This window comes from Oryzias latipes, chromosome 9, assembly GCF_053564925.1.
Source record: "Oryzias latipes strain Hd-rR chromosome 9, Olatipes_Hd-rR_3.1".
Classification (NCBI taxonomy): domain Eukaryota; kingdom Metazoa; phylum Chordata; class Actinopteri; order Beloniformes; family Adrianichthyidae; genus Oryzias; species Oryzias latipes.
Window position 1 is genome coordinate 33,236,208 of NC_136245.1, and position 25,802 is coordinate 33,262,009.

General features: G+C 40.6%; 2 protein-coding genes across 8 annotated transcripts; one reads left to right on the top strand and one right to left on the bottom strand.

The window, feature by feature from the left end:
• Positions 1-8,762: 8,762 nt before the first annotated feature.
• hscb (HscB mitochondrial iron-sulfur cluster cochaperone) lies at positions 8,763-18,007 on the bottom strand. Of its 2 annotated transcripts, XM_004072060.4 has the most exons (6): positions 17,553-18,007; positions 16,415-16,511; positions 9,871-9,960; positions 9,608-9,752; positions 9,144-9,191; positions 8,763-8,996 (listed from the first exon to the last, which is right to left on the bottom strand). In XM_004072060.4, the coding sequence occupies exons 1-6, from the start codon at positions 17,861-17,863 to the stop codon at positions 8,902-8,904; spliced, it is 786 nt and encodes a 261-aa protein (XP_004072108.1). In that variant the 5' UTR covers positions 17,864-18,007; the 3' UTR covers positions 8,763-8,901. The 2 variants fall into 2 exon arrangements, with proteins under 2 accessions (XP_004072108.1, XP_020561351.1); XM_020705692.2 differs by lacking the exon at positions 9,871-9,960 and having other exon boundaries at positions 17,553-17,994.
• lrrc8ab (leucine rich repeat containing 8 VRAC subunit Ab) lies at positions 17,947-25,758 on the top strand. 6 transcript variants are annotated; one of them, XM_020705689.3, is made up of 5 exons: positions 17,947-18,163; positions 18,676-18,855; positions 18,982-19,355; positions 20,782-22,900; positions 23,221-25,758. In XM_020705689.3, exons 4-5 carry the CDS (start codon positions 20,789-20,791, stop codon positions 23,494-23,496), a joined length of 2,388 nt encoding a protein of 795 aa, XP_020561348.1. In that variant the 5' UTR covers positions 17,947-18,163; positions 18,676-18,855; positions 18,982-19,355; positions 20,782-20,788; the 3' UTR covers positions 23,497-25,758. The 6 variants fall into 6 exon arrangements, with proteins under 6 accessions (XP_020561348.1, XP_078808478.1, XP_004072107.1 ...); XM_078952352.1 differs by having other exon boundaries at positions 17,959-18,163; positions 18,676-19,355; XM_004072059.5 differs by lacking the exon at positions 18,982-19,355 and having other exon boundaries at positions 17,997-18,163.
• The last annotated feature ends 44 nt before the right edge of the window (positions 25,759-25,802 follow it).

Sequence of the window (25,802 nt, forward strand, 5' to 3'; positions counted from 1 at the left end):
CGTTTGATGCCTACATTTATTTTCAGCTATTAAAAAAAAGAAAAACCTTTGTGTTTTTGGTTTCCTTATGCTGAATTAATATAATTTTTAAGTTGAAGTGGTTTGATGCATGTTTGTATCAATAGGTTTTAAGGGAATACAAAACTTTTCGTAGGTCTTACACATTTCTATCCTGTGCGTACCACTATTTAAAAAAAATGAGTTTTGTTGAAATTCAGTAGATCAGCAGAAAACATTGAACAAGACACAGTAGAACTCTAGTTATAGACTGGAAATGAAATTTAGTTTTTAGATTTACTGGTTTTCTAGATTTCCACTGAAACAAACACCTTTTAAAGCGGAATTCTTCATAAAGCGAACTGGAATTTAGTTTTTTTTCTCTCTCAGAGCATTTGCCAATCGTTGACACTGTCCATGGTGCTGAACCTCCAAAGCAACTGCAAATTCAAACGGGGAGAAACTGGTGAGTAAAGTCTAATGAAAAGTCAAAGAGCCTAGATCAGGGTTTTAATATCAGAGGCTTTCTGTAGCTAAATAAAGCCCCTGAGATGTTTATGCATTATTTATCCCTAATTATCACTATTTTAAATTGTTATTAAAATAAGCTGGCATGACATGCAAATGTGGTCATTTGCATTAATGCCTGTTTCGGATCATGACCCCATGCTAACTTAAAAAGAACATAAGTTGTGGAACAGGAAGTCCCTTCATTAATCTTTTGTATTTCATAAGTTTTAGACCATCAAGGCTGTCCAAGCGGAATCCTGAGCACAAATGAGATGAGGAACAAGCAGATGAGATCTGAACCCCGGGCAGGGCGATCGCTGTAAGACAGGGGGGGGTTGCAGCTGCAGCACAGATAAAGATAGGAGAGCTATCTCACCAGAGTTTGAGCTGAGGCTGATCTGTGTTTCCACACACACACACATTGTTGTTCACCTACAAAGGCTATCCAGACTTAAGAACCATAAAGGAGCCTTTTGAAGCAATATCTCCCAGTGTTTCAATAGAGTATCCCACCTCTATAAAAAAAAAAACCTATTATGACAGAATTTCCTGCATCCTGCCGCTTCACAGATGATGCCATCCATTCTAGACCTTGCTTTTTTGGGGGGGTTTTAGGGGATCAAATGCAGGAGGCATGTGGTAATCATGTCTGACCCTTACGTTTAAATAATAATTTCAGACCCAAGATTAATTCTGCCATCTTTCACTGACATTTTGGGTTGGAAAAGCCAAATTTTCAATATTTAAATTCAGATCGGGGAACCAGATAAAAATCCAAAAAGAAAAAAAAAATTCTATGGAAGGCAAATGGGAAACAGATTATTTGACAGTTGCTTTTGTGCAGAGTGATTACCCATTCATAGAAGTCAAAAGATTTGAAGATATGCACACACTTTTGCGCACACAACTACACAACGTTGTCTAAACTCACAGGCTTTCGCCTCATTTTGCTGAGTAGAGGAGAGATTCCCACAGAAACCTCTCAGCAGAGCCTTTATCAAAGGCTCGAAGTCTGCCGCAGCAAGACACACACCCGCCTGGGAATTCACCTCACAAACATGTAGCCGCCAACAAAGCCAGGTATTGTCAAAGCGTGCTCCGATCTGACATAATTACATTCAGAGAGAAAAAGCACGTCAATCTGAGGAGCTTGAAGTGTCGCATCCCAAGTTTTAATGAACAGATAGAGGAACGCTTGCAGTTGAGGAAATGGTTGAAAGATTATCTACGGGTTTTGAATGTTTTATTTTTTTAAATTGGGGCAAAACAGCATCATTGGTATCGAGCTGCCAACCTCTTCTTCAGCGTATGTTTATGGTATGATGAAACCCCCAGAAATGCGGGACATGCTGGCAATGTTGTCATGGGAAGCTGTGTCTAAACTCAGTAATGTGACAGAATGTATGCAGATTCACAGGAAGTAGAAGGAAAAAAAAACTGGCTTAAAACCAAAACAGAAGTAGCATTTGTAAACGCTTTCAGGCTTTGCAAAACCTTTTGAACTTCACGGGCTTGCTAAGGTAAAGCAAACTAAATTGTGGTGCAGATTAAAGGCAGAAATAAGCATAACAGGGCTTTTTATTCTGAAGGCTTTACATCCTAAAGAGAGGTGAGGACACACAGCAGGTTTAGGCGGCTGTGGGATTAAAACTCAGCAGCTGAGTCAGACATAAGCTATACAGACTCATGTGGTGTTTGTCCTCCAACATTATACGCCAAAGATTATATAATGAGACGTTTTTCCATTAGGTCTTTGTGAAGCTTAGTGCAACCTTCTAATGTGATTATAAGAACATTATGGGGACATGGGTCACCAGAACAAGTTAACCTAAAATGATATTTCTGTGAAGGTCACAGAGTTGCTCATTACTGCAGGTTGAAAAACACATAATTCATCTTGTTATTAGAAGATGAAGAACTGGTCGACTTACTCACAGGGTAACATTGTTGACCAGATGTATCTGGCATTAAACTAGTAAACTGTTCAGCAACAAATGATCTGCACAGAGAAATAATCACAACTTTATGCTACTTTAGAAGCATTTCTGAGAAATCAATCCTAAATTTGCAGCTTTATTCTCACAATTACATACAAATTCAGACCATAAAAAGGTGTCACTTTTCATTTTTCTCTTATTACAGTATATCTATCTATGAGTTATGATAACGGCAACAGGGATGTAGTAGTTAAGCCCTGGTTCAAGTCCCTGTTTGGTTCTTTCTGTGAGGAGTTTCAATGTTCTCCTTGTGCATGTGTGGATTTTCTCCAACTTCCTCCCACAGTTCAAAAACACATGCTCCATACATTAATCCCTCTTATGTTCTGGGTCAAATTGACCCATTTAAAAAAAATCTAAGAACAAATATGGGCTGCGTAGTGGTGTAGTGGTTAGCACTTTTGCTTCACAGTGAGTAGCCCATATTTAACTCCCAGCATGGAGTTTGGGTGTTCTCCTCATGCTTCCACCTTTCCCTGTTATGTTGTGGGTCAAACCGACCCGTTTTAAAATTTAAAGATTTAAAAAGGATTTTTTTTTTTAAATTAATTTATTACTTGCCCTGCTTGGCTTATTTTTTGTTATCAACACATACATAAAAGAGGGTTTGGTCATTCTATTTGTAAACCTGCCCTACATATTTGTACTACCAAGCCAAAGTTTGGGTCAATGTTGAATGTATATACTTTTTCATTATTATCATTATAAATTCTGTTTTTAAGACTGCTTTTTGAACTCTGTTGACCTACACATCGACGGCTGGGAGTTTTGTTGGGATTTTTTCTTCTTCTCATGCCATCTGAAAGAAGGAGACGTCTGAGAAATCTGAGAGAGTTTGGGATTCAAACTGATAAGCAGGAACTGTGAACCAACACTCCTATGTTTTGAGCAAGACGTGTAACCCTTGTGCTATCATAGGCACTCTAACATTGGGAGTTGGGTCATCTAGACCCACTAGACAGTGCTCTGAACCTTTTTCCTTCAATGATTTGTGATCTTCACTGGTGTCCATGGATTACATGAAATCTTTCCACCTTTATCCACCTTTGTCATGGTAGGGAGAACACGTCAATGTAAGGGTGGGGTCATCTAAGGTACTACAAGGGTTAAACAAAGTGAATTGTTAACTACTGACTTTGCATCTCTTAGATTCATATTTCTTTTCCGTTAACCAGGGCAACCAATTGTAAATTAAATAGGAGGTCGGACAGGCATCTGCAGAGCTGTTGGACGGTCTCCTGTTTCGTCTCTTCTCGTGAGAAATCGTACTTGGCTCTTGTGTCTGTTTTTTAATACTGTTTTGTCTTTTTCAAAAATAACCAATTGTTCCCAGCAGTCAAACTAGAAGCAAAAAGAGTTAGAAATATAATTTCTTGTTTTTCTGCAACTATGAGACATCCGTCTTACACTTGCAGGTGGATGTGTAGACAAGCTCCTCATTGGGCTATGATCTGTGGGCAGTAAAGGACATCGCCGAACTAAATGTTCTTTAAAATGGTCAGTGGAGAAACAAATGAGATATATACAAGGTTTTTTGTGGGGGATTTTTTTATTTCTTTTCTTGACTCGTTTGTGTAACTAAATGCCTGAACATCAGTGTTTCTCAAAAATGAACACAACAGGATGATTAATTGGTGACTCCATTGTCCCTTGGTGTGAATTTTTTGTGTGTGATCATACAACGGAGTGTTCAGGGTGTATTCTGTCTTTGCCCGACAATAGCTAGGATAGGCTCTAGCAACTCCTTGACCCAAAAAGGGCTTCAGCAGGAAATTGATGGATGGAGTTGTGACAAACACTTTTGATTATACTAGATCCGTCATGCACTGCTCCCCACACGCAGGCACACCAATACGCCCTTGGATGCTTAAAATCAGATAAATGAGAAACAATTGACAGCTCTGGACAATACTTTTCATAATTTAGACAATAAAATGAACAATCATGGCATTGAGATAATAACACGTCTGTTTAAAACATAAAGACTTGGATTATCTGCAATGTTGACTGTCATCATATAAGAAACCCAATCTTGTTGTTCATCCAGTGACTATTCAGGAATTGAATTACTGATCTGGCATTAACGTTGCCTTTTAGTGCTCCTGTGAGGAACCTTGCAGTCATACTTGACAAGGATCTATCTTTTAATTCACACATCAAACGGGTCTCCAGAGCCGCTTTCCTCATCTGCAGAATATCACAACATTCAGGAATGTCTTTTTCTCAAGGTGACTCGAAGAAACAGGATCATGCATGGCGATCACATCAAGAGTGCTTCATCTTTACCGTCTTTTGAGTCATGCTCTATTTTGCAAACACATTTGAAGGGCTTTTAGGGCCTTTATTCAAAAAAACAACAACACAGGTTTGCATTCCAGCCAATGTATGCAGAGAACCCTCTATGGTCATGTGTCTGATTAGATCACGTAGCATCGCATGAATGCAAATCTGACTCACACTAAAGTGGAAGTCATTGTTTTAAGGTCTATTGGGGCACAAATATCACCTCAAAATATGAATGTCATTTAGCTGGCAATGTATTATAAAGGACAAACCCTGGAACTAAACAGTTGCTGGGTTTTTGGAAGCAGGTGCTTCAGTTATTTGCTACAGCAAATGGAAACGGCTATGATGATACAACTTACCCTAAACGGTTTGGGCTACGCTGACCTGTGTCAGCTCTGTCATCTGCAAAAGCTTTTCCCCCCAAAAAATAAAGCATTTGATCTTACAGGAGCTCTGCTGTACATGTGCAAGTATTTTCAGCATTGGTCTTTTCTGATAAGGTTTTTGGAACTTCAAACATTGTATGCATTAGTCTTTTTTGTTTTTTCTTCATCTGCCCTCACGTATTTTCCAAAGTTGGTTTAAAATCTCCCTTAATGAAGGATTTATTCAGAGCTGGACAGCTCAAGGTCTTGAAAGGCTGCTGTCCTGGTTCTTTTCCAACACCCCTGGCCTTGCAGCATCTGACTGTCAGGACAAACCTGATCCAGAGGATTTATTCATATCTGGAAAACAAGTCTGGAAGCCAAAAAACAAATTACTAAAAAAAACTCCTTGTTTGAACCGATAAGTATCTCTATTCAGTAGATTTTGGACATGACAGTGGTGAGAAATGCTTTTTAATGGCTGTAATGATGGCTCCACTGCTGATGTAAAAGAAAGAAGACCCAGATTCATCCAAAGTTAGATGGTATTCCCTATTTTAAATTAATGTTGGCTTCATTTTTTTAGTGTTTGTTGTTGAAAATGCTCCAAGTCATGGTGTTTCTAATGTGGCATCCTTAAAGAGTTTTCAGGTATCTTCCTCACCAGCATCAACCTATCGGGTATTTTCCAGCAGATGGATGTCGAATCGGGTTAAATAACCATAACTTAACGGACTTAATGGAAAAAATTAAGCTCAGATGTGATTTTCAGAATATTAGTTTCTCCATTGTTACAGCAGGATTGAATTCTTCTTTACTGCACTGTCAAACTCACCTTCATGTATTACTTTTCTCTTTTTTTTTTTGGTACACTTGCTGGTGCAATTAGTCAATCACTATCTTTGCTTCTCCTTTAAATGTCACCATCATCTATCGATCGGTCTTCTGTTGTTTTTTATCCCTGTAACCAGTAAAGCACTTGCAAGAGTCCCCGGAGTGTCTATTGGCAATCACCACATGACCAACATGGAATACGCTGACGATACCATCCTGTTCAGTACATCCCACTGTCAGCTAAGACAAGCTCTTGATAATAACGGTAAAGAGAAACTTTGACAAAGACCAAATTCATGTATGTCTATGATGGTCCAGAACCCGTCTCCCTGCTGCTTTGGTTGAGGCCGTTAAAAAGTGTGTGCATCTGTCCTCTACAGTAACAGGTAGCAGGGACCTTAAGCCAGACATCCTTTCCGGAAGAGCATTGACAGGATATGACCTGCGGTCTCTGCAGCTACAACTTGACGGTTTAATCCAAACAGAGTGTTCAGTTGATCTTCCACAAACTGACCGTCCCAGAAGCGAACCTTTGTCCAAATCAAACCTGCTAGTGTGGATGCAGCCTGTGTTTGAGAAATCTCTCTGCTTACCTGGAAACCTAAAGGGAGTGGCTTGTGAGACCAAGACCTGCGGAGTTCCACAGTCAGAAAATAGGTATCGGGTTGATGTCTTCTTCTACTGGACGCTCTTTCAACGCTGCATTGTGCAATGGGAGTGAAAAGCGTTGTTGGACCAAGTTGTTTCTTTGATGCCCAGAAATAATTCTTGAGTTAAACTGTAGTTAAAAAAGCTGAATATATCATTATCAAGCTCCCTTGTATCCATTAATCTCAAACATCCCAGCTGCAGATGCAGTTTATTTGCTTAATATTGACTTCAACAATACCAGTAACTGAGAAGATGCCACACGGACTTTGCTCTTGTGCCGAACACTCCCATCCAAGTCAATTTCCCAGCTCGTCTGTAGTGAGTTTTTCCTCATTTTGTCTCTTTCAGACTCAATTTTAAAGAGATGAGACAGCAGCGGCCCAAGTGTTGGTTAATCACATTTTCTCATTAGTCTAAAAGTCACCGTAGATGCTTTCCGATTACGACATGAATAATAAGTAGGTCTGTAAAGTCTCCTTGTGCTCGGAGAAGCCACATTTAATTCACGGCCCCTCCAAGTCTATTAAAAGAACTGCTTTTCCAAAGTGTAAAATACCACAAACTGCCTCAGACACATGACATTGTTGCTCTCGACTTAATAAACAGCCAGTCAAGATGTGTTAGAGTGGGACATGCTGGTGGCCTGTTGTGCTCGAAATAAGTGTCAGAGCCAAACACTTAAGTGTTGTTCTGCCTAAAGCCTGAGTCACATGCCCTCGTATGGGGGGGTGGGGGGTTGACCCGGGTTTTTGGGCTGTCAGGGCCCATGGAGGGGCGTAGAAAGGAGTGGCTGCCTCTTAAGTGCAGCGCAGGTGTCTTGCAGGTTCGTACGGCTGTCTTAAGGGCTGTAATGAAAATGCAACGTACCATTGTCGTGCGTGTGGTAGGTGTATTGTGAAGTATTTGTGAAGCTAATGTGAGTTGCACGCACTTATGCCACACTAGTCGTTGGTACGGTGAGGACTAGGACCTTACTAAGTGTGCACGAATGGCACAGGATGTGCACGTGATACATACATGCCCGTAGACCGCTTGTAGGATGTGAACACTCGTCACTACAGCAGCACTTACCTACATCACCATTACTTACCCTTGTGTGTTGCGTGCATGCACATTATTGCTCTAACGCTACCTTTGCAATGTGACGCAAGAACACACGCTTGGCAAATATTCACATCGAACCGTTACTGTCCGATTCTGGCGCAGAAGAGGCTTGGTGCCAAATGTTGAAGCGGAGCAAATCTCACAACACTACTCAAGGATATGTCTCTATTCAGCTCTTTTCCGATATACCAAAGACTTGGTGTCTTAGAAGTCTGGCCGAGCACAAACTGCAATTAGTCATTTGTCCTCCGTATTAAATTATCAATCGGTTGGCACTTCTGTGAAGTCGCACATCACTACTCAATCCAAGTCCCTGATAGGTCAAAGTTCAACTGGGTTTAACTTCTAATAGGTGTTTAATGAAGTACAGGTTTGCCCATTTTTCACCCGCAGACAGACTGTAACCACACTAATACGTAAGATATGCCTTCCAGGTAAAATAAGATTATTATCATTATTATTGATCTCCTTCTGTTATCACACACAGTCAATCTCCCCACTTCTCTGTATTAAACATATTTCTAAAATTAGAATTTTGCTCTATAAGGGAACAGAGACCATTTTCCTACTTTGGAGGAAAAACTTGAACAAGAGGGGGATAAGAAAAAGTAGATCAACTCACATTAAGATGCATCTATCACTGTGCTGCAGGCATGACTGCGTTTGGCCGGCCGTACATCCATTTATGAGTTCATGGTAGAGATCACAGATGTTCGCCTCATTGATTAATCTTCATTCAGTGGGGTTCTCTTGATTATCTTAGCATTAAAGCTACGTATGAAGCTCCGATTAATAATTCAGCACCGTGTCTGCCTCAATTAAGGGCCTCCCTCTGATCCGGTCCATATCCTGTTTGTGCAACATGCAGTGCTTTCCTGCAGGAAGACAGTCGAGGTGCTATGTCTCCACCTAAAGGTAACCTGATGAACTGAGGGGAGCGCTAACCCCATACCTGCACACTGCAAACACCCAGCATCTGTGGGCCTGTTATAGAAAAGCTTTCACAACACAATTATAGTTATTTTGGGGGAAAAATACATTTATTTCTTCTGTAACATGCATTTATTTGTTCTGCATCAGAGCCATAAAATGACATCATTTGGACAATTCGGTACAAACTATAAATATTGCAGGAAGCCCCAATAAAACCAGAGTCCTTACATGAATTCAGAGAGTTTTCCCTTCACCTTCTCTTCGATGTTTGCGTAGTATTTCATTTGGACAAGAAGTGCTTTGGCAGCATGAAGCTCTCCTTGAGAAAAAGAAAAAAGGGCGCAACACAAAGTTCAATCAATGTCTCACTTGGGTGAAGGTACGCTTCAGTATGGATTGCAGAATAAACAAAACAAAGGAGCGGGCAGAATTTACATTGTTTCACAGAGATGTGTGGATAAAGTACCTTTGTGAAGGGCAGCATCTATCTGCCCTGTCAAGTCTGCAAGTTTCCCTGCAGGGGAGGAAAAGAAAAGCTGCCGTTTGACTCACGTTAACAGGACAAGGCGTAAACGGCGCGTTGTTGTAGTTATTATTCCTTTGAAACGGAACAGATTTATCTTCAGGGCTAATGGTCGCTTCAAGGAAACAAAGACTGTTGCACTGAGACCTCAAAGATGGACGACCCTGATGATTTGAAGTGTGTGATCTGAAGCTTTTCTGAATTATATCATTTCTCCCCCCACAAATTTTACTTTTGCTGCTGCTGCACGTCAGCAAAGACTTTTCTTTGGCTTTCTTTATAGATTCTGTGGACATTTTTTTAAGCTGTCAAAGATGCACAGGGTTAGGATTTTATGATGTGCTGATGCTGCTTTTTGATGCCTTCGTGGAATGTAACAAATAACAAAAGGCCCGCGGTTGTTTCACCTCTCGTGTCCCGGCCGATCTCCTCAGCTTCTTCTGGAGTCTGCGCCTCGTCCACGGCTTCATTGATCTCCATCAGCCGCATCAGAAATGCTGAATCTGCTCCCGAGTCTGTGCCTTCCTCCAGATGCATCCCCTCAAGCTCCAGCTGAAACGCACGATAAGACTCCATCAGGACGGCCTGTCGGGTGGTGGAGGACAGCCGGAGCCCGCAGTGATGACCATAAACTATTTATTACACTGTAAGTAAGGGATTCTCAGCTCACCATATACAGGCCGCGACTCAACGGCTTAAGCAGAGTCTTGTACGCTCTGTTCACCAGCGCCGACTGGCTTTCCGAATACTCCCGTTCTTTCTGCAGAAGACAGGTCTGTTGGGTGAAACGCTAACAAAGACCTGGTAAGGTTAACGAGAACGACGTTCCCTGTGAGGCCTTCCTCTGGAAAACGTTCATGCATTTCAATAGAAAACAACGCGTCCTCTCAAACACCAACCTTTGACAAAAGGGAATCACTTTTTAAGCGTTTCGCACCCTGTCACTCCAATCTGTGCCGCTGCCGAGCACCAAACCCGCGGTGATGCTGACAATTAGGTGTCTGACACGCAGCAGCTCTTTTGTAGAGGAGCAGTTTGGGACCCTTCAAGGGATGCGAGTGCGAGTCTGACATGACAGATGTGTGGAAACCAGACGAGTTGTGAAATATCTCGGCAACGGTTGGCAGATGCGAGTACATTTTGCAGCTATCAGGTCTGTCAGCTCGGGTGAAAATCAATAGCTTCACACTCTGGCCCCTGGGTTTGCCCCGCGAAGATATTCCTGCAATAACAACCAGGGCAGGAGGTGGCTGCCTCGTAACCTCGTGAGATTTCCGCGTCGTGATGAAGATTCCTGCGGCTGGAAGATGCCTGATTAATAAAGAATATCTATCCAGAGGAGGGGGATAAATAAAACAGTAACAGAATAACATTGGACAGGTCTTAAATGAGAAGTGTGGGCTCCGTACTCTCTGCTGAATCCACCTTTAGCTGTCATGTTGCAGCGTGAACACATCAGCGTTTCTACCTGCGTGGACAAAATAAATTACATGCAAAGCTACACATTTCCCCTGCACCTGGAGCTTAGAGTGCTTACTCCACTAAACTGTCATGCAAAACCAAAGAAAATGCTGTGAAATGGCCCACAGAACACACAAACACTGCTGCGCTGCGTTTGTTGTATCTGACGGGGGCGGCTTCGCTCTCTCAGATCCCACTTTCATGTCATTCCAGTGGAAGACACCTCCAGTTATTTATAAATGCTGATCTAAGAACGACGTGACGGCAGGCTTAAGGTGAGGTGGAGATTAAGAAAATAAAAGTTGCAAACTATGTCTATCAAGCAACAGAAATGTAAGCATGTTCCTGCAGGGCATCATCCTTTTAATGCTCGTATATCGTTTATTATGGGAAAGAAGTGAGCGGTTCTGTTATGTACAGCCTGCATATTTTGGGTTATTTTCCTGAATTTGTGGCTGCAACAATTGAGGATTGTTTAATTGAGGAACAATTAAAGACGACTTCCACACAACACACCTAATTGACAAAAACTATCATCAGCAAAGCTTTGGAATCTGAGTAATGAATTAGTAAAAAAAAAAGAAGAAATATTTACAAAACATTTTTAAAAGGGTAAATAGCTGATCAGCCTGAAAATCGAGCCAGAAAATGATCTAATAATTCTCTGTTACTGTGATGATGGTAATTGTGCTAAAAACAATATGCATTTGCTTTTTATATTCATAAAATAAGTTATTGTTAATTAAGTTACTCGATTTATAAACAAATATTTTTACAAGTTTTTAAATGATTAAGAAACGCTGACAGAGACCTAAAAAGTGATACTTCTTTTTAAATCTGTAACCCTTTGGCTTTTATGGACCCACTTTGATGATGTTTGGGGTGTTTTTAACTTTTGTTCTTGTGGCATTTTCCTAAAGCTGGAAGACATATATTAAAAGAAATTAGGCTTAAAATTACATTTCTGAGTACTTTGTGATTTAAATTGTTGTGAAAAAGGAGTAGATGAAAAAATACCATTTGAAAAAGATCGTATTTGTGGCGTAAAAAAGAAATTTATAAAGATATATATTGCCTGCTGTTTCTGTTGCACTGTTAAGTTGGAGCTGTAAGCTAGCAGGGGAAAGTGTAAACAGAGAGCTCTCAGCAACAGGAAGGGGAAGCTCTGCGCCAACAGTCCCGCCCACAACCTTAAAGGGGAATTTTTTTTATAAACTCCTGCAGAAACTGTCTTGGAAAACGACATGTTGTTTGATTTTGGCTAAAAACAACACAATCCTAATTTAAAGACCACTGGGAACGCTTTGAAAAAGAGATCAGAAGATGACTAAGAAACTCCTACCTTTTAGAATTCCAGTTGTGATGATCAAGTCGGGTTCTAATTTAATTTGTTTAATTTATCTGTGCAATTCTAGTAGACTGTTCCTTAGTCATCATGTTCCAACGCTAACAGATCGCGTTGCAACCACCATACTTACATTTAAATCTCCAAAAAAAAAGTTTACTGCTATGTAACACATTTGATCTGGGTGGAAATACTTTCTAAAATTGAATTATGTTCTGGCAAAGAGTGATTAGTCTAATAAAATGTTGATTATTCAAACAACACAAACAACCTGGATCAGCAGCGTTTCTCCTGTGGTAATTATTATCTAAAGAAGAAAGAATTAGCTTTCATAACATTAACTTTACATTTAAATGAAAGAAGAAAAAAAGGCTTTTTTCAAACACTGGGAGTTTTCTTTGAAAGTGTTGAAGTTTAAGGTCGATCCAACACAAACTCAAGTTTTTAAAACAAAACGTTCTACTGTCATAATCAATAAGATGAGCTATACTGGCCTAAAATCTCCTAAAAAAATAAAATAAGAAAAAAACATTCTGCGTTTTATGCTGCTCTTCCGCCTTGACCAGTAGGGCTTTCTCACACAGCATAACTATCAAACTGTTTGCTGTCGTGTGTCCCTCCCGAAAATAGTTGAACAGGCACCTTTTTGTGACAACACTGACAGCTGACGTCATCACCGCTGCCTTCTCATTAAGGTGTGGACCGAACCGCTCACTCAAACCCGACGGCATGGCGTTCACGAGCCCGGCCTGCATGTGATGGATGGCGTGGAGGCGATGCACACGCCACACTCTGACACCCATTTGTATTTGCATTTCAAAAATAGCAGCACCACTTTGGGACACCAGCATTTCCTGTTTTTAAGCTAAAAAAGCCTGAAAGCTTCAACCGAGGTCGAACCAAACTTCAACTAGATTTGCAATTCCTTGAAAAAAATGTGTCCGATTGCAGACGGCAGTGCTGTTTTTAACACTTTATAAGCTGTTGCTATTAAAGACCTTCCGTCCAACCTGCACGTCAAGTGTCACTATAGTAGGCCTATCATTTTGGAAATATGAGGGGAAACGTATTGGAATAGATTGTAGCCCTGCCTATAGGAGAGTAGTGTTATGGACGTTGTTGCGCTAACTTATCTGAAATTGAGAAAGAAGTTTCTCAAATTTGAAATCCACTCTTGTCTAATTTGCATGACGTGTTCTACAGAAACGGTAAGAAATTATGCCAAATGGGTGGTACCATTGGCTTTACGGTAGTCCAAATAGGGTATGTGTAGAAATATGCAAAGGTCTGTAAAAGTATATGGCATGGGAACTTAAAGATGTATTTTGCAAAAAATCTAGTTAGGTAGAGATGGCAGATCCATGTCTGCACATTTTTTCTACTATCCAATGAATCACAGGGGAATAAAAGCTCATTCCTATCCCTATTGCTCTGGGAGATTAAGGCCCAAACCACCAGGTGGCGCAACAGAGCCAGAATTGACAAGGCATGGATAGATTGGTCTGGAGTAATTGCTCATTAAGTTTGGTACCCTTGGGTATTGTTTTTATTTTTTTAGATAAAAGTCTTCAAATTTGACTGTTGTTCATTTCCTAAAAACAAAATGTATACAATAAGCCATAATAGCTAATGGCACTAAATGGCCTTAAACCAAAGATCTACCCAATGAGCTTTGCAAACTATCAGTAGTTGTCTGTTGTTATCAGCATCTGTTTAAGAGATACAATGGATTATCCATAGCTAGAAAATCCTCTGATAGTCACCACCAGGTGGCGCTTAAAAGCTAGTTTTCTAGTATATTTTACTAGACCTCTCATCCAACATACTTGTCAATTATTTTTTGTTTAGGGGAAGTAGTTGTTGAACTATAGGTGTAAACACAATAGCATAATTTCTTGTTGTTCTGGTAAATAGCCTGTCCGTCCTGGGGGAGGATCCCTCCTTCGTGTGGGCACCCCTGAGGTTTCTTCGTTTTTTCCGGAATCCGGTTTTTTTGGGAGTTTTTCCTTACCGCGAAGGGGGGTCTAAGGGCAGGGATGCCAGTATAGCTTAGTCAGTTTGTTAGTTCATTTTAGTATTTTTCTATTGAACTCTTTGTATTCATGATCCTTTTGATTTCATGTTTTACTTCGAAGCCCATCGAGACGTCTGTTGTTGTGATTTTGGGCTATACAAATAAAATTGAATTGAATTGAATAATTTATAGGAATATTTTCCCCATTCTTCTGATTGTGATTAATCACTGTAAGAGGAAGCCCTATTTCAAATTTGGTGTATCTGATAATGATTTGAGCATTTCAAATAAGAGAACACCCACTCATTAGCACTACACTTTCTACAAAAACAATAAAGAATTGCACAAAAATGATTGATACCATTGGATCCGGGGAGATCCAAATGGGTTATGCAGAGAAAATTGTAAAGACTGTTGAGAATATATTGAATAGGGAGCCAAAAACGTCTTTTATACGAAAAATCGTAAATTACGAAAAATATAGTTAGGTCTATTTTCAAAAAACATTTCTATCCAAGGAATAAGAAGCAAAAAGAATGTTTTGAATTTTACTTACTATGTTGGCAATTTAAGCATAAACGCGTTTTGTACCACAACGGACCACATGGAGGCGCAATCGAGCTGGCTTTATTAAAGCGCACTTTCTCCTTATTGCTCACTAAGTTACATTCCTATAGTCTCTGCGCTTTTCGAGATATTACACTTGAAATGTTGGCCCTATTCATTTTCTATTTGAGCAAAATTCCATTAAAATATAAATATATCATAAACCTTACAACCGATTTGTACCAAAAGTAATAGCACTCTGCTCCCATTGGAGCTTTACCAGCTCCAACTGAAATAGTTTAAGTATCTTTACAATTGCAGGAGAAGAAGAGATCAAAAGAATTGATGGAATAAAATATGTTGATAATATTAATGAAATATAATAGAGAATTACAACAACATACTCTGATTGCTGAAAGCAATCAGACAATAATTGACACAAGGCACCATCAAACACCAAGAACTGTGACAAAAAATGTCCCAAAGATTATCTGACGATAATCTTTGGGACATTAAGAATTTAATGTAAGTCCTGCAAAGGTTTTGTTAACACAATCAATTTTACATTTCTCTGTGAGGACAAACTCCACATTTTCCAAACCTTTTAGTGCCATAAGGATGCTGGAGCCTATCCCAAACAAACACAATCACTCCGAGGGAGAATTTGAAATCGCCAATAAACCTATCACGCATGTTTTTGGACTGCAGGAGGAAAGCGGAAGAAACTCACACAAGAACAAGAAGAACATGCAAACTCCGCCCACAAAAGACCCGAGTCCTCGCTCTGAATGCTAACCACTGCATCACACTGCAGCTGTCTGAAAAAAAATCACTTTACAAAAACAAACCATTACTTATGTAGTCTGAAGAAAATAAATCCTTTGTCCAACAGCACAGCACTTGTTCCTCACTTTCTTTAAATAGATAAATTACTTCTGTTTTTCTGACACCTTTAAAAGAATTCTGCCGTGTTTCCACAAGTCCACTTCATTGACCTGTTGTCGAGTCCTGAACCAGTCAAGTTTCTTTACTTACTGACTGATTCCAGCAGACATTGTGTACGATTTAAAAATGTCCACATCAACACTTTCTCATCAGTAAACACATCGTTTGCAAATTATTTAGACCAAATTTAAACGAGTACACATGATATTCATGACGGCTGTTGGAGAGTTGTAAGAAAACCCCTTTTAAAACCCCAAACTAATGTTGTTTAAAGAGATCTGATGATCTATTTTCAAACGGGTCGTCTTATAATTGTGATGATGCCGTTTTTAACCAAAAATTTACAAAAAAGCTCTCGTTTTCAAGGACATAGTTTCTGCAGAGCGACAAGGGGTTTGTTTGGTGAGTTGTGGGCGGGACTGTTGGTGCTAAGCAACCCCTACCCGGCTTCCCATCATCCATCTGTTTACGCGCCCTCCTGCTAGCTTACAGCCCCTCACACCTCCAACCCAACATTGCCAGAGCAACAGAAATGGCGACAATATCAAAGCTATCCGGCCGAACAGTTCTGATCCAGATTCCAGCTCAGACCAGGAAAACAAAGCCGTTCATGGATCTGTTGGAGGATGCATCGGAATGGAGCAGGTTAGGGTTATTTGTGTCCTTCATCATCGAGAAAATGCCACAGGAACATGTTAAAAATAATGAAAAGATCCTGACTAGCGGCCATATGCCATAAGCTGCACTAACACTTTTATTTAAGAAACAAAGTTGTTTTTGTCGTTTGTCCAGAGTAACTTGTGCCAATTGAACAGACTCCCTGCAACACAGGGTGTGTCCAAACCAACGAGAGAGGCTGCTCGGACGCAGAGACCAACAACCAACAGCTGATCTGCTGCCTACCGCAGATCTCTGGCTGAAGTTGTCTGGGTGGAGGAACCGCTGGAGCTGCAGGTATCTTCTCTGCAATTTCTGTGTGTCCACCGTGAAAGTGTAGTCACTGCAAGGAGGCAACAAAGGGTGAGACGCAACCAGACTGGAGCAGTTTGAGAACGTTTGAGGGGTCGGCAACCTGACGCTCTGCAGCCACATGTGGCTCTTTTATTCCTCTATTGTGGCTCTTTTGGCTTTAAGGAAAGATGTTAACGTTATTTTTCATTTACGTATTCTCACTTATGTGTACATTCCTATACTGACCTTATATAAGTAAAAAAGAAAAACCTGTTGGATTCTACACTAATGTTGTCTTGTGTAGAATAAATGGTTAAAGGAGAAAAAGGGGGACTGTGCACCAAAGTCATAATCATGATCCAAGTAGCAGAAGAAACTTATTTATGTGTTTTATTTTTTGAAAGTAGCTTATATGCTCTGTCATCTAATTAAATAAAATCGTATTTGTTCTATTAAAAACTAAAACACTGCAATAATTGAATTATTGTAAATGTTTAAAACTACATTTTATAAAGAACTAGCAGGAGCTGCATTTCCAGAGAAGAAAATTCCGGGTTGAATGCTGTATTACTGTATGAAAATGAAACTTAAAGGATAATAATTGACAAAAAAATAAATTAATAAAATTTTAAAAAATGATTAAAGTTGACCTTGAATAATGTGACAACAGCACAATAACAAAAAATATATTTTTGTGAAAAATGCAAGCACCGGGTCTGGAACAAGCGATTCTCCATGTATTTCAATGGAGGAAAAAATCCTGGAATATCTTGAAAATACCAAGGATTTGAAGGATCAAAAGTCACAACTGGAAAAGGCTGACAACGCTGAACATTTTAACAGTTGAATGGGTAAAACAGCGGAAAAATTGTAGAAGTTAAGCGGCAAATAATGGCAGAAGATACAATAATAAAGAAGGAGAAACAGGAAAACAATGGGCTGGATGCTTTATAGCATCAACCATATAACACAATAACTAAAGTGTGTTTTGTCTGAGGAATAAAGAGGGGTTTTGGTCAGTGAGGAAGTGGACCAAATGGCTCTTTTGGCATCAAAGGTTGCAGACCCCTCATTAGACCAAGAGACTCACCAGTCCATGATCTTAAAATAGGACTCTCCTTCTGCTGGGGGTTGAATTGTTTTGCAAGAGTTGCAAAAGAATGCAGGGACATTGTCGAGAAGCTGTTTACAGTTCCAGCAGTTCGTTTTAGCTTGACTCGTGCTGCAATTCCTAAAACGGACTTCATTGGGGTAATAAAAAAGTTCTCCTCTTCTTCTTCTTCCCACTGCCAGAGCTGTCACATTTCTGGTCCATGCTGCTTTGGGAACCAACAATCCACCCGTTAATAAGCACCGAGAACGCAGTACGGCCCCGGACGATCGTCCAACCCTTAGAAACATGCCTGGCTATATAATCTTTTTGATTTCTTTAGGTAAAATCAGTGGATATTTACAATTGTTCAGGTCAAAACACGGTCGTCTCCATCCCACACAGCAGAGGAAGTTGTTTTCTTCTTCTACGGTTGCTTACGTCACAGCGCCTCCTATCGGCCGGAGGTCGCAACTGTCCGCGGCTTTGTGTCGAAGCAACTTCAAAAACATTAGCTCGCTAGCTAAGCAGCTAGCTAAAGCTAACCAAATTTTTTTCAGAAATATTAGGATCCAAAGAATTATTGGAGGTTTTCCGGCTCGTCGTATGTAGTAAGTTGGATATCTTACAAATTCTCACGCCTCAGAAAAACGCAGCGTCGGACGAAATGTAACATTTAGTTTAGGGTGTAAACTTCCAATGAAGGAAAACAGCCGGTGATATATATATAGCTGAGTTAGCTTTATTATCTCTGGTGAGAGGATAGCTTATTTTGCTAAAATCTTTTTACATTATTTTAACTACTTTTACTTGCGTTGTGTTTAGAAAAAGGCGCGGGTGTTTTTCTGCTAATTCCAGATACCTTAAGGCACGTATCTGTGTGTGTGTTTTTTAAACTTTTTAGTTTAAAAGTCGCTCGTTTTTCTTTTGACGTGCTACATGTGCACCAAAATAATATGAGAAACTCATTAAAACGATATAAATCAGGTAGTTTTACAGCCTGTCATCCTAAGTGTTTGCATTTAAGTGAATAATTCATCACGTCAACTTTCCCACCGCATGTTTTTATGATATTGAGTGGAAAAAACACAGGAGGATCAATGTCATCCTCGTGCCATTTCAGGTCTCCTGCTGTGCTGCTCAAGCATGATAACAGGCATCCTTCATGAAGTGCACTGGATGCACAGACAGTGGAAGGTCAGCTGGGGCCTTCATCAGGAGCTGAGGCGGAGATAACACCCATGCTTGCTGGTCCTGGCGCCGCTACATCATCATCCCAAAAAAATCAACGCTACAAATGTTGGTAGGTGTGTCTGAAGACTGTTCATCACCTTCCTGTTTGGTGGTGGAGCAGCACATTTACTTTACAGTTTCCCAACAAAGTGCCAGCTGTACTAAATGCCAAACCCGAATTCCTTATTGTGTGTAGTGTGTCGTCAAAAGTTGCCGACAGACTATTCCAGAGAGACACTGGTTGGAGACAGAAGCATCTGTATGGTAAACAGGATCTCCTCCTGAAGGTCGAGGGAGGTGTTTTTCAAGGCCCCCACAGACAATACCCTGAGTATTATTAACGGAAATAGCTAAGAATAGAGAGCAGGGGAGCAAGGTGGCTCCTTCTGCGCTTGTGTTGTTTGGGTGAAACCAGCCAAAACGGAACATCATCTTTAGAAGAGGGGCTTCTCCAGCGGACGGTTTGGGTGGGGTGCAGGCGCACAAAGCAAGAGCTTGGTTTGAAGTGCTGCATTTGACTCGCACAACAACTGAGCTAAAGGATGAATCGCATGGTTCTGCTTTGGACTTGTGAGTATGGAAACTTCTCGATATCCATTTTGCTTTAATTTCATTCGTGTCTTGTGTTCAGCTATTTTTCTAAATTAATTTTGAGTTAATTTTCTTTCTTTAGATATTAAAAAAATAACAACATATAACTCCCGTTTTAAAGACTTTCTGAGTTATTTAACATTTTTAGAATCAACTATAGTAAAATAATTGATCAAAATAAGACTAATGGATGGTGTTATCCCTTCGTCAGACAAAGAAGGAGGAGCAAGTGCATGTAACACTTCACACATCAAACACGCAAGTTAAAACAATTTTTAATTCTAAACCCAGTAAGTTATACTTTTTTGAAAATTTGCAAACATTAAATGATGTTGGCTGTCTGGCAAAAATGAACATTTTTCCTCTTCTAAAGGGGGGGACAAGAGAAAAGGTTTGAGAACCACTGTGTTATACCATGTGTCCGTGTGAATGCTGGGTTCTGATTGGCTGCTGGGCGTGAATTAAAAAGTGATCATGCACACCTAAAAAAATAAGTTCCAGTCACATAGCGTAAATGTTCTGTATGTGTATGTTCTCCTCTGGCTTCTTCAAAACAAACTTCATCTTCATCATCTGGACAAAGAGGTGAACTTTGTCTGAACTGACCCCATCGTCATGACCAGCAAATATGACGCTGTCCTTTGCCGCCGCAGTCGAGGTCGATGCCCGCTCAGCTGATACCATGACAACGCACAACAAATAGTCAATTTTTTGTTAAAAAGCTATTTAAACCGGAAAAATAACTGGAATAAAGTACTAACAATTGATTTAATTTTTATTTCTTTTGGATGTGACCATGGCATGCGCGGGAAAATGGCCTTCGAAGTGTCCATTATCAGAAATTAACAGACTTTATAGATGGACTTTGAACCTCAGTGTCGTCCATTAATTTAAAATTATGGACATTTCATCGGCCAATAACCCTTAATTATCTGACACCCTGCAGCCAATCAGAATCGCGTATTGACCTGGAACATGGTATAAAACTGCTTAAATATTAAATAAGTAACTTTTAAGCCATATATAAATTCTGTTTTTAAAATTGCTTTCAGCTTGAGGCAGAAATTAATGAAAAGTTTAAAGTTTTCTTTTAAATGATGTTGCAGATTCCCTTTTATTTTGTTGTTCGTTGCCTTCCTTGACCCGTTGAATCTATCTGGTTCACGTGTTATGGGAAAAAAAGGGATTTCCTGTTTGTGTTTTTGTTTTTGGTTTTTTTGTCATGGGAATGTGTCACTTCGCTGGTCTGGGGTTCAAATCCCAGGCCACACAGTCATTTTGTCCTTAAGAAAGACACCTGACCCCACATTGTCTTCAAATAAAAAAAGAGAGAAATGTCATGTACTAGTGTTTCAAAATTCAAACAATCTGTCCATAATATTTCTTTATTTTTTTTCCACTACAGATAAGCCATGATCCCCATCACTGAATTGCGGTACTTTGTGGATACACAGCCAGCATACCGCATCCTGAAACCATGGTGGGATGTGTTCACGGACTACATTTCTATCGTCATGCTGATGATTTCCGTGTTTGGAGGAACGCTGCAGATCACACAGGACAAAATGATCTGCCTGCCTTGCAAATGGGTCGTCAATGAAACCTGCAAGAAAAACTTTAGCTCTATTCTGTCCTCGACCTTTTTCAAGGAACCCAAAGGGATCCAGTATGATCTGGACCGGCACCAGTACAACTACGTTGATGCTGTGTGCTACGAAAACAGACTGCACTGGTTTGCCAAGTACTTTCCTTACTTAGTATTACTCCACACCCTGATTTTTCTCGCTTGCAGCAACTTTTGGTTCAAGTTTCCACGGACTAGCTCCAAACTGGAGCACTTTGTGTCCATCTTGCTGAAATGCTTTGACTCTCCGTGGACAACCAGGGCTCTGTCAGAGACGGTGGTCGAGGAAAGCGACCCCAAACCCATGAAAATGAACGGCTCGGTGGACCACAAAGAATCCGTCATAAGTGAAGATGTGGAGGCGAGCGTCCCGATGCTCCAGAGGACAAAGACGCTGTTCGAGCAGGGCATCGTCGATCGCACAGAAACGGGAGTTTTAGACAAAAAAGAAGGCGAGCAAGCGAAAGCCCTTTTCGAAAAGGTGAAGAAGTTCCGCATTCACGTGGAGGAAGGAGATATCGTGTACCGACTGTACATCCGCCAGACCATCATCAAAGTGATCAAGTTTATTTTGATTATCTGCTACACGGGGTATTACGTGCATGACATCAAATTCAGCGTGGACTGCGCCGTTAATATAGAGAGCCTGACTGGCTACAGTGTTTACCGCTGTGCTCACCCGTTAGCTACTCTTTTTAAAATCCTAGCCTGTTTCTACATAAGCCTGGTGGTGGTTTATGGTCTGATCTGCATGTACACCCTCTGCTGGATGCTGCGTCGCTCTCTGAAGAAGTACTCCTTCGAATCCATCCGTGAAGAGAGCAGCTACAGCGACATACCAGACGTCAAGAACGACTTTGCATTCATGCTGCACATGATCGATCAGTATGACCCTCTCTACTCCAAGCGCTTCGCCGTCTTCCTTTCAGAAGTCAGTGAGAACAAGCTGAGGCAGCTCAACCTCAACAACGAGTGGACTCTGGATAAGCTCCGGCAGAGGATCACCAAGAACTCCCAGGAGAAGTTAGAACTGCACCTCTTCATGTTGAGTGGCATCCCCGACACCGTGTTTGATCTGATGGAGCTGGAGGTTCTCAAGCTGGAGCTGATTCCAGATGTCACCATCCCACCCATCATTGCCCAGCTGGTAAACCTGCGAGAGATGTGGCTTTATCACACCCCGGCTAAAATCGAAGCCCCCGCTCTGGCTTTTCTGCGTGAAAACTTGAAGTCTTTGCATATCAAGTTCACAGATATAAAAGAAATCCCTTTATGGATCTACAGCTTAAAGAATCTCAGTGAGCTTCATCTGACGGGGAACCTCAGCGCCGAGAACAACCGTTACATAGTCATCGACGGCCTCCGGGAGCTCAAGAGGCTCAAGGTTCTTCGTCTGAAAAGCAATCTAACCAAGCTACCTCAAGTGGTGACCGATGTGGGCATGCATCTCCAAAAGCTCTCCATCAACAACGAAGGAACCAAGCTGATGGTCCTGAATAGTCTGAAGAAGATGGTCAATCTCACAGAACTAGAGCTCATTCGCTGTGATCTGGAGCGAATCCCGCACTCCATCTTCAGTTTGCACAACCTGCAGGAAATCGATTTGAAGGACAACAACCTGAAGACCATCGAGGAGATTATCAGCTTCCAGCACCTCCATCGTCTGGTCTGCCTGAAGCTCTGGTACAACCAGATCGCTTACATCCCCATCCAGATCGGAACCCTGAACAACCTGGAGAAACTGTACCTCAACAGAAACAAGATTGAGAAGATCCCCAGCCAGCTGTTCTATTGCCGCAAGCTGCGCATCTTAGACTTGAGCCACAACAACTTGACATCCATCCCAGCAGACATCGGCTTCCTGCAGAATCTTCATTACCTGGCAGTGACGGCTAACAGGGTGAGTGTCTGAACCCGGCTTCCCGACCCTCGAGTGGTTCAGGTCGATTATTCTGTCTTCTTTCTTACTGCACCTTGGAGTGGCACATACTCCAAAGCTCCCTAAACTTTGCATGCATCTAGTACCAGTAAGAACGAAGTTTTGGTCCCACCCGATTGATATCTATGGAGATAAAGCCAACAGAAGAGCTGCCATTTTGAAAGAAAGTGAAAGGGAGGGGGCGGGGGGTTTGCGGGCTAAACAATTCATGGTGTCTTTTAAAAAACTAATACTTGCATGTGTCGTTCTTTTTTTTTTTTTTTTCCACCCCAACCTTAAAGATTGAGAGTCTGCCAAACGAGCTCTTCCAGTGCAAGAAGCTTCGCACCCTGAACTTGGGAAACAATTGCCTCCAGTCTCTACCGTCCCGCTTCGGAGAGCTGACCGCACTGACGCAGCTGGAGCTGAGAGGAAACCGTCTGGAGTGTCTCCCCGTGGAGCTGGGCGAGTGCCGACAGCTCAAGCGGACCGGCCTCGTGGTGGAGGAGGACCTTTTCAACACCCTGCCCTCTGAAGTTAAGGAACTTTTGTGGAAAGCCGATAAGGAACAGGTTTGAAAAGCTCCGCCAGTGACATTGGAGCGCTGATAACTCTGTGTTGACGCAGGAAGTACTGTCTGCTCCGTCCCAAAGGAAGTCTGACGTTGGCGTCAGTCGTGCTGTCCATGAGGCCGACTGTGTCCCTCTGCAGGAATTCTGTCTGTGGTCGCTGTGGTTAGTTTTATCTTTATGAACAGTTTCCTGAGGCGTCTCTCAACAGGCCCGTGATTATCTTCTTCTCCAATAACGTAGCAGTGCCGTTGGGGTCGGATTAAGGAATTCCAAGATGGCGTTCCCACATTTTTACCCGCGATGGGTAAAATCAAGGATTATAGATGTTCTAATGCTGTAGAACTCCTCACTATACACTCTCTGCACTTTTCTCCAACAAACAGGAACATTTTCACGCTTCTCTCTCATTTAAGCTCCAAAATTTAGACCGATGTAGAAAATCAAGTCCAGTTTTATAGAATGAAGTAAAAAATCAGTCTTTGTATTTTAGAGGGATGATAATTCATGAAATGATTGTTTATTATTCTAAATTAGAAGGTGACCAAGTTTGACTGAGAAGATGGATCGATGTACCTGGAAAAATGTCGACTTAGGCTGAAGTCCAAAAAAAAAGCTACTATTTTATTTAACCAATTGCCATTGGTGACTTTTTACCATATTGAGACGTTATTTTAAATATTTTTTGTATTTGTTTGAACTGAGTCGTTTTATCTCCAGAGGGGGGGTTACATGACGTCTTCATCAGAGAAGTTTGCTTGTCGGGAGTAATTGTGTGACATGAATATTGTTTACCACTCTGCCAATATAAACTGATCAATCTTATATTTGTGAAAGAAACTGTAAAAAAAAGAAAAAAAGTTGTATTTAAGTTACATTATTATCATTATTTAACCACTTATTTATCACATTATTTTTGCCTTAATGTTTGTATTCTTTGTTCCTTTATTAGAGCTGGGAAGTCTTTAACTAAAGAAAATGTCTGTTTTCCTCGGATAGTTGAGACGTTCGTCTTCTTTCTGCAGACAGTTGGGAGACTAAGGATGTTTTCTCACGTTTCTTGATGCTCCTCATTTTATCAAGTGACCATAATTTAGCTTTATTAAAGTTACACAGCCAAGTCAAATAAAGCAAACTTTTTTCATTGCGTCACCTTTATTTGTAACTTTTTCTTTTTCTTTTTAATTTTTCTTTTTACTGCAGCGTCACAATTTACAGACAAAACAGTGTTTTGTGTGAGTGTGTGTTAAAAGTATGTGATACACTTCTAGCAGACGAAGGGATCAGTATTCGTGTGTGTTTGTGTTTTGTTTTTATCATTTCTAAAGTCTGAAGAAAAAAAGAAAACATGTATTTGTAGCAGAGATGTTGTTTTATAGTAAAGGTTTAACATTTGACTTAAAGCTAAAGTTTTACTTCTAGCTTTTGTGTGAAAAAACCCCCAATCAAGATTGTGGGTCAGCAGAAAAAAAACCATGTTTGTTTCTTTGTAACCTTTGCAGCGGCATTACATGTTAGTATAATAAACGTCTTTTTCTCTAACATGTCTAACTGCTGTACTGTATTTGTAGATTTTGTCTTAATTTGGATTTTTTTTTGCCAAATTGCAGTCTAGTTGCTTAAGATTTCCATCAGAGGTTCTGCAGGATGCGATTGCACCGTCCCACCCGTCACATTAAGACGCCTAATGATGTACTTTACAGTGTATGCAGGAAATGAAAAGCTGCACTTTAAACTGTTCTCATGATATGGAAGTAAGAGGTCATTAAACAAGACAATCATTTATTATCTGTGAAAGTCTTGCATTGAAGGGGTTTGAAAGGAATTACATATTTGATGAGTTTGTTCAATGCTTTGTCTGCACCATGTCTTCCTTATGTAAGGGATTGTGTATTTGAAGAAAACTGCACGTATTAAAATACCACTCAATTTCTCAGGAAACGACCAAGTATTCACTTTATTTGTTGTTGTTTTTACAGCATCATTTGAAACACTTCTATGCATTTGTGTTTGCATTTATTCAGAAACTACTTGTTTCCTGTGGTTTTGACTTTTCTCCATCATAGTTCTGTCCTTGTGAGTAGCACAATTCAAGTACATGGATGTTTTGTGTTTGCATGACGGGATGTTTTCTTTTAATGGGTTTTTTAAGCATCTTTGGGTACAAAGTTACAGGTCATGTTTCTTTAATTGTCACAAATGCAAAAGCTGCATTTAGTTCAGTTCAGTGTTACTTTTCACCAAAATAAAGAAAAACTACAGACCATGCAACACTGTGAGCTTTCTAACTGTTTGAAATCTATTTTATTTCTGTT

Bases quoted from the DNA above. Each gene is read 5' to 3' on its own strand.
- hscb (XM_004072060.4), bottom strand. From the start codon at position 17,863: ATGTTTCTAAGGGTTGGACGATCGTCCGGGGCCGTACTGCGTTCTCGG. The intron at 9,753-9,870 runs GTGAGCTGAGAA...CGTGCGTTTCAG, and splicing joins TGAGTCGCGGCCTGTATATG to CTGGAGCTTGAGGGGATGCA. The intron at 8,997-9,143 runs GTACTTTATCCA...CTTTTTCTCAAG, and splicing joins AGATGCTGCCCTTCACAAAG to GAGAGCTTCATGCTGCCAAA.
- lrrc8ab (XM_020705689.3), top strand. From the start codon at position 20,789: ATGATCCCCATCACTGAATTGCGGTACTTTGTGGATACACAGCCAGCA. The intron at 22,901-23,220 runs GTGAGTGTCTGA...CCAACCTTAAAG, and splicing joins TGGCAGTGACGGCTAACAGG to ATTGAGAGTCTGCCAAACGA.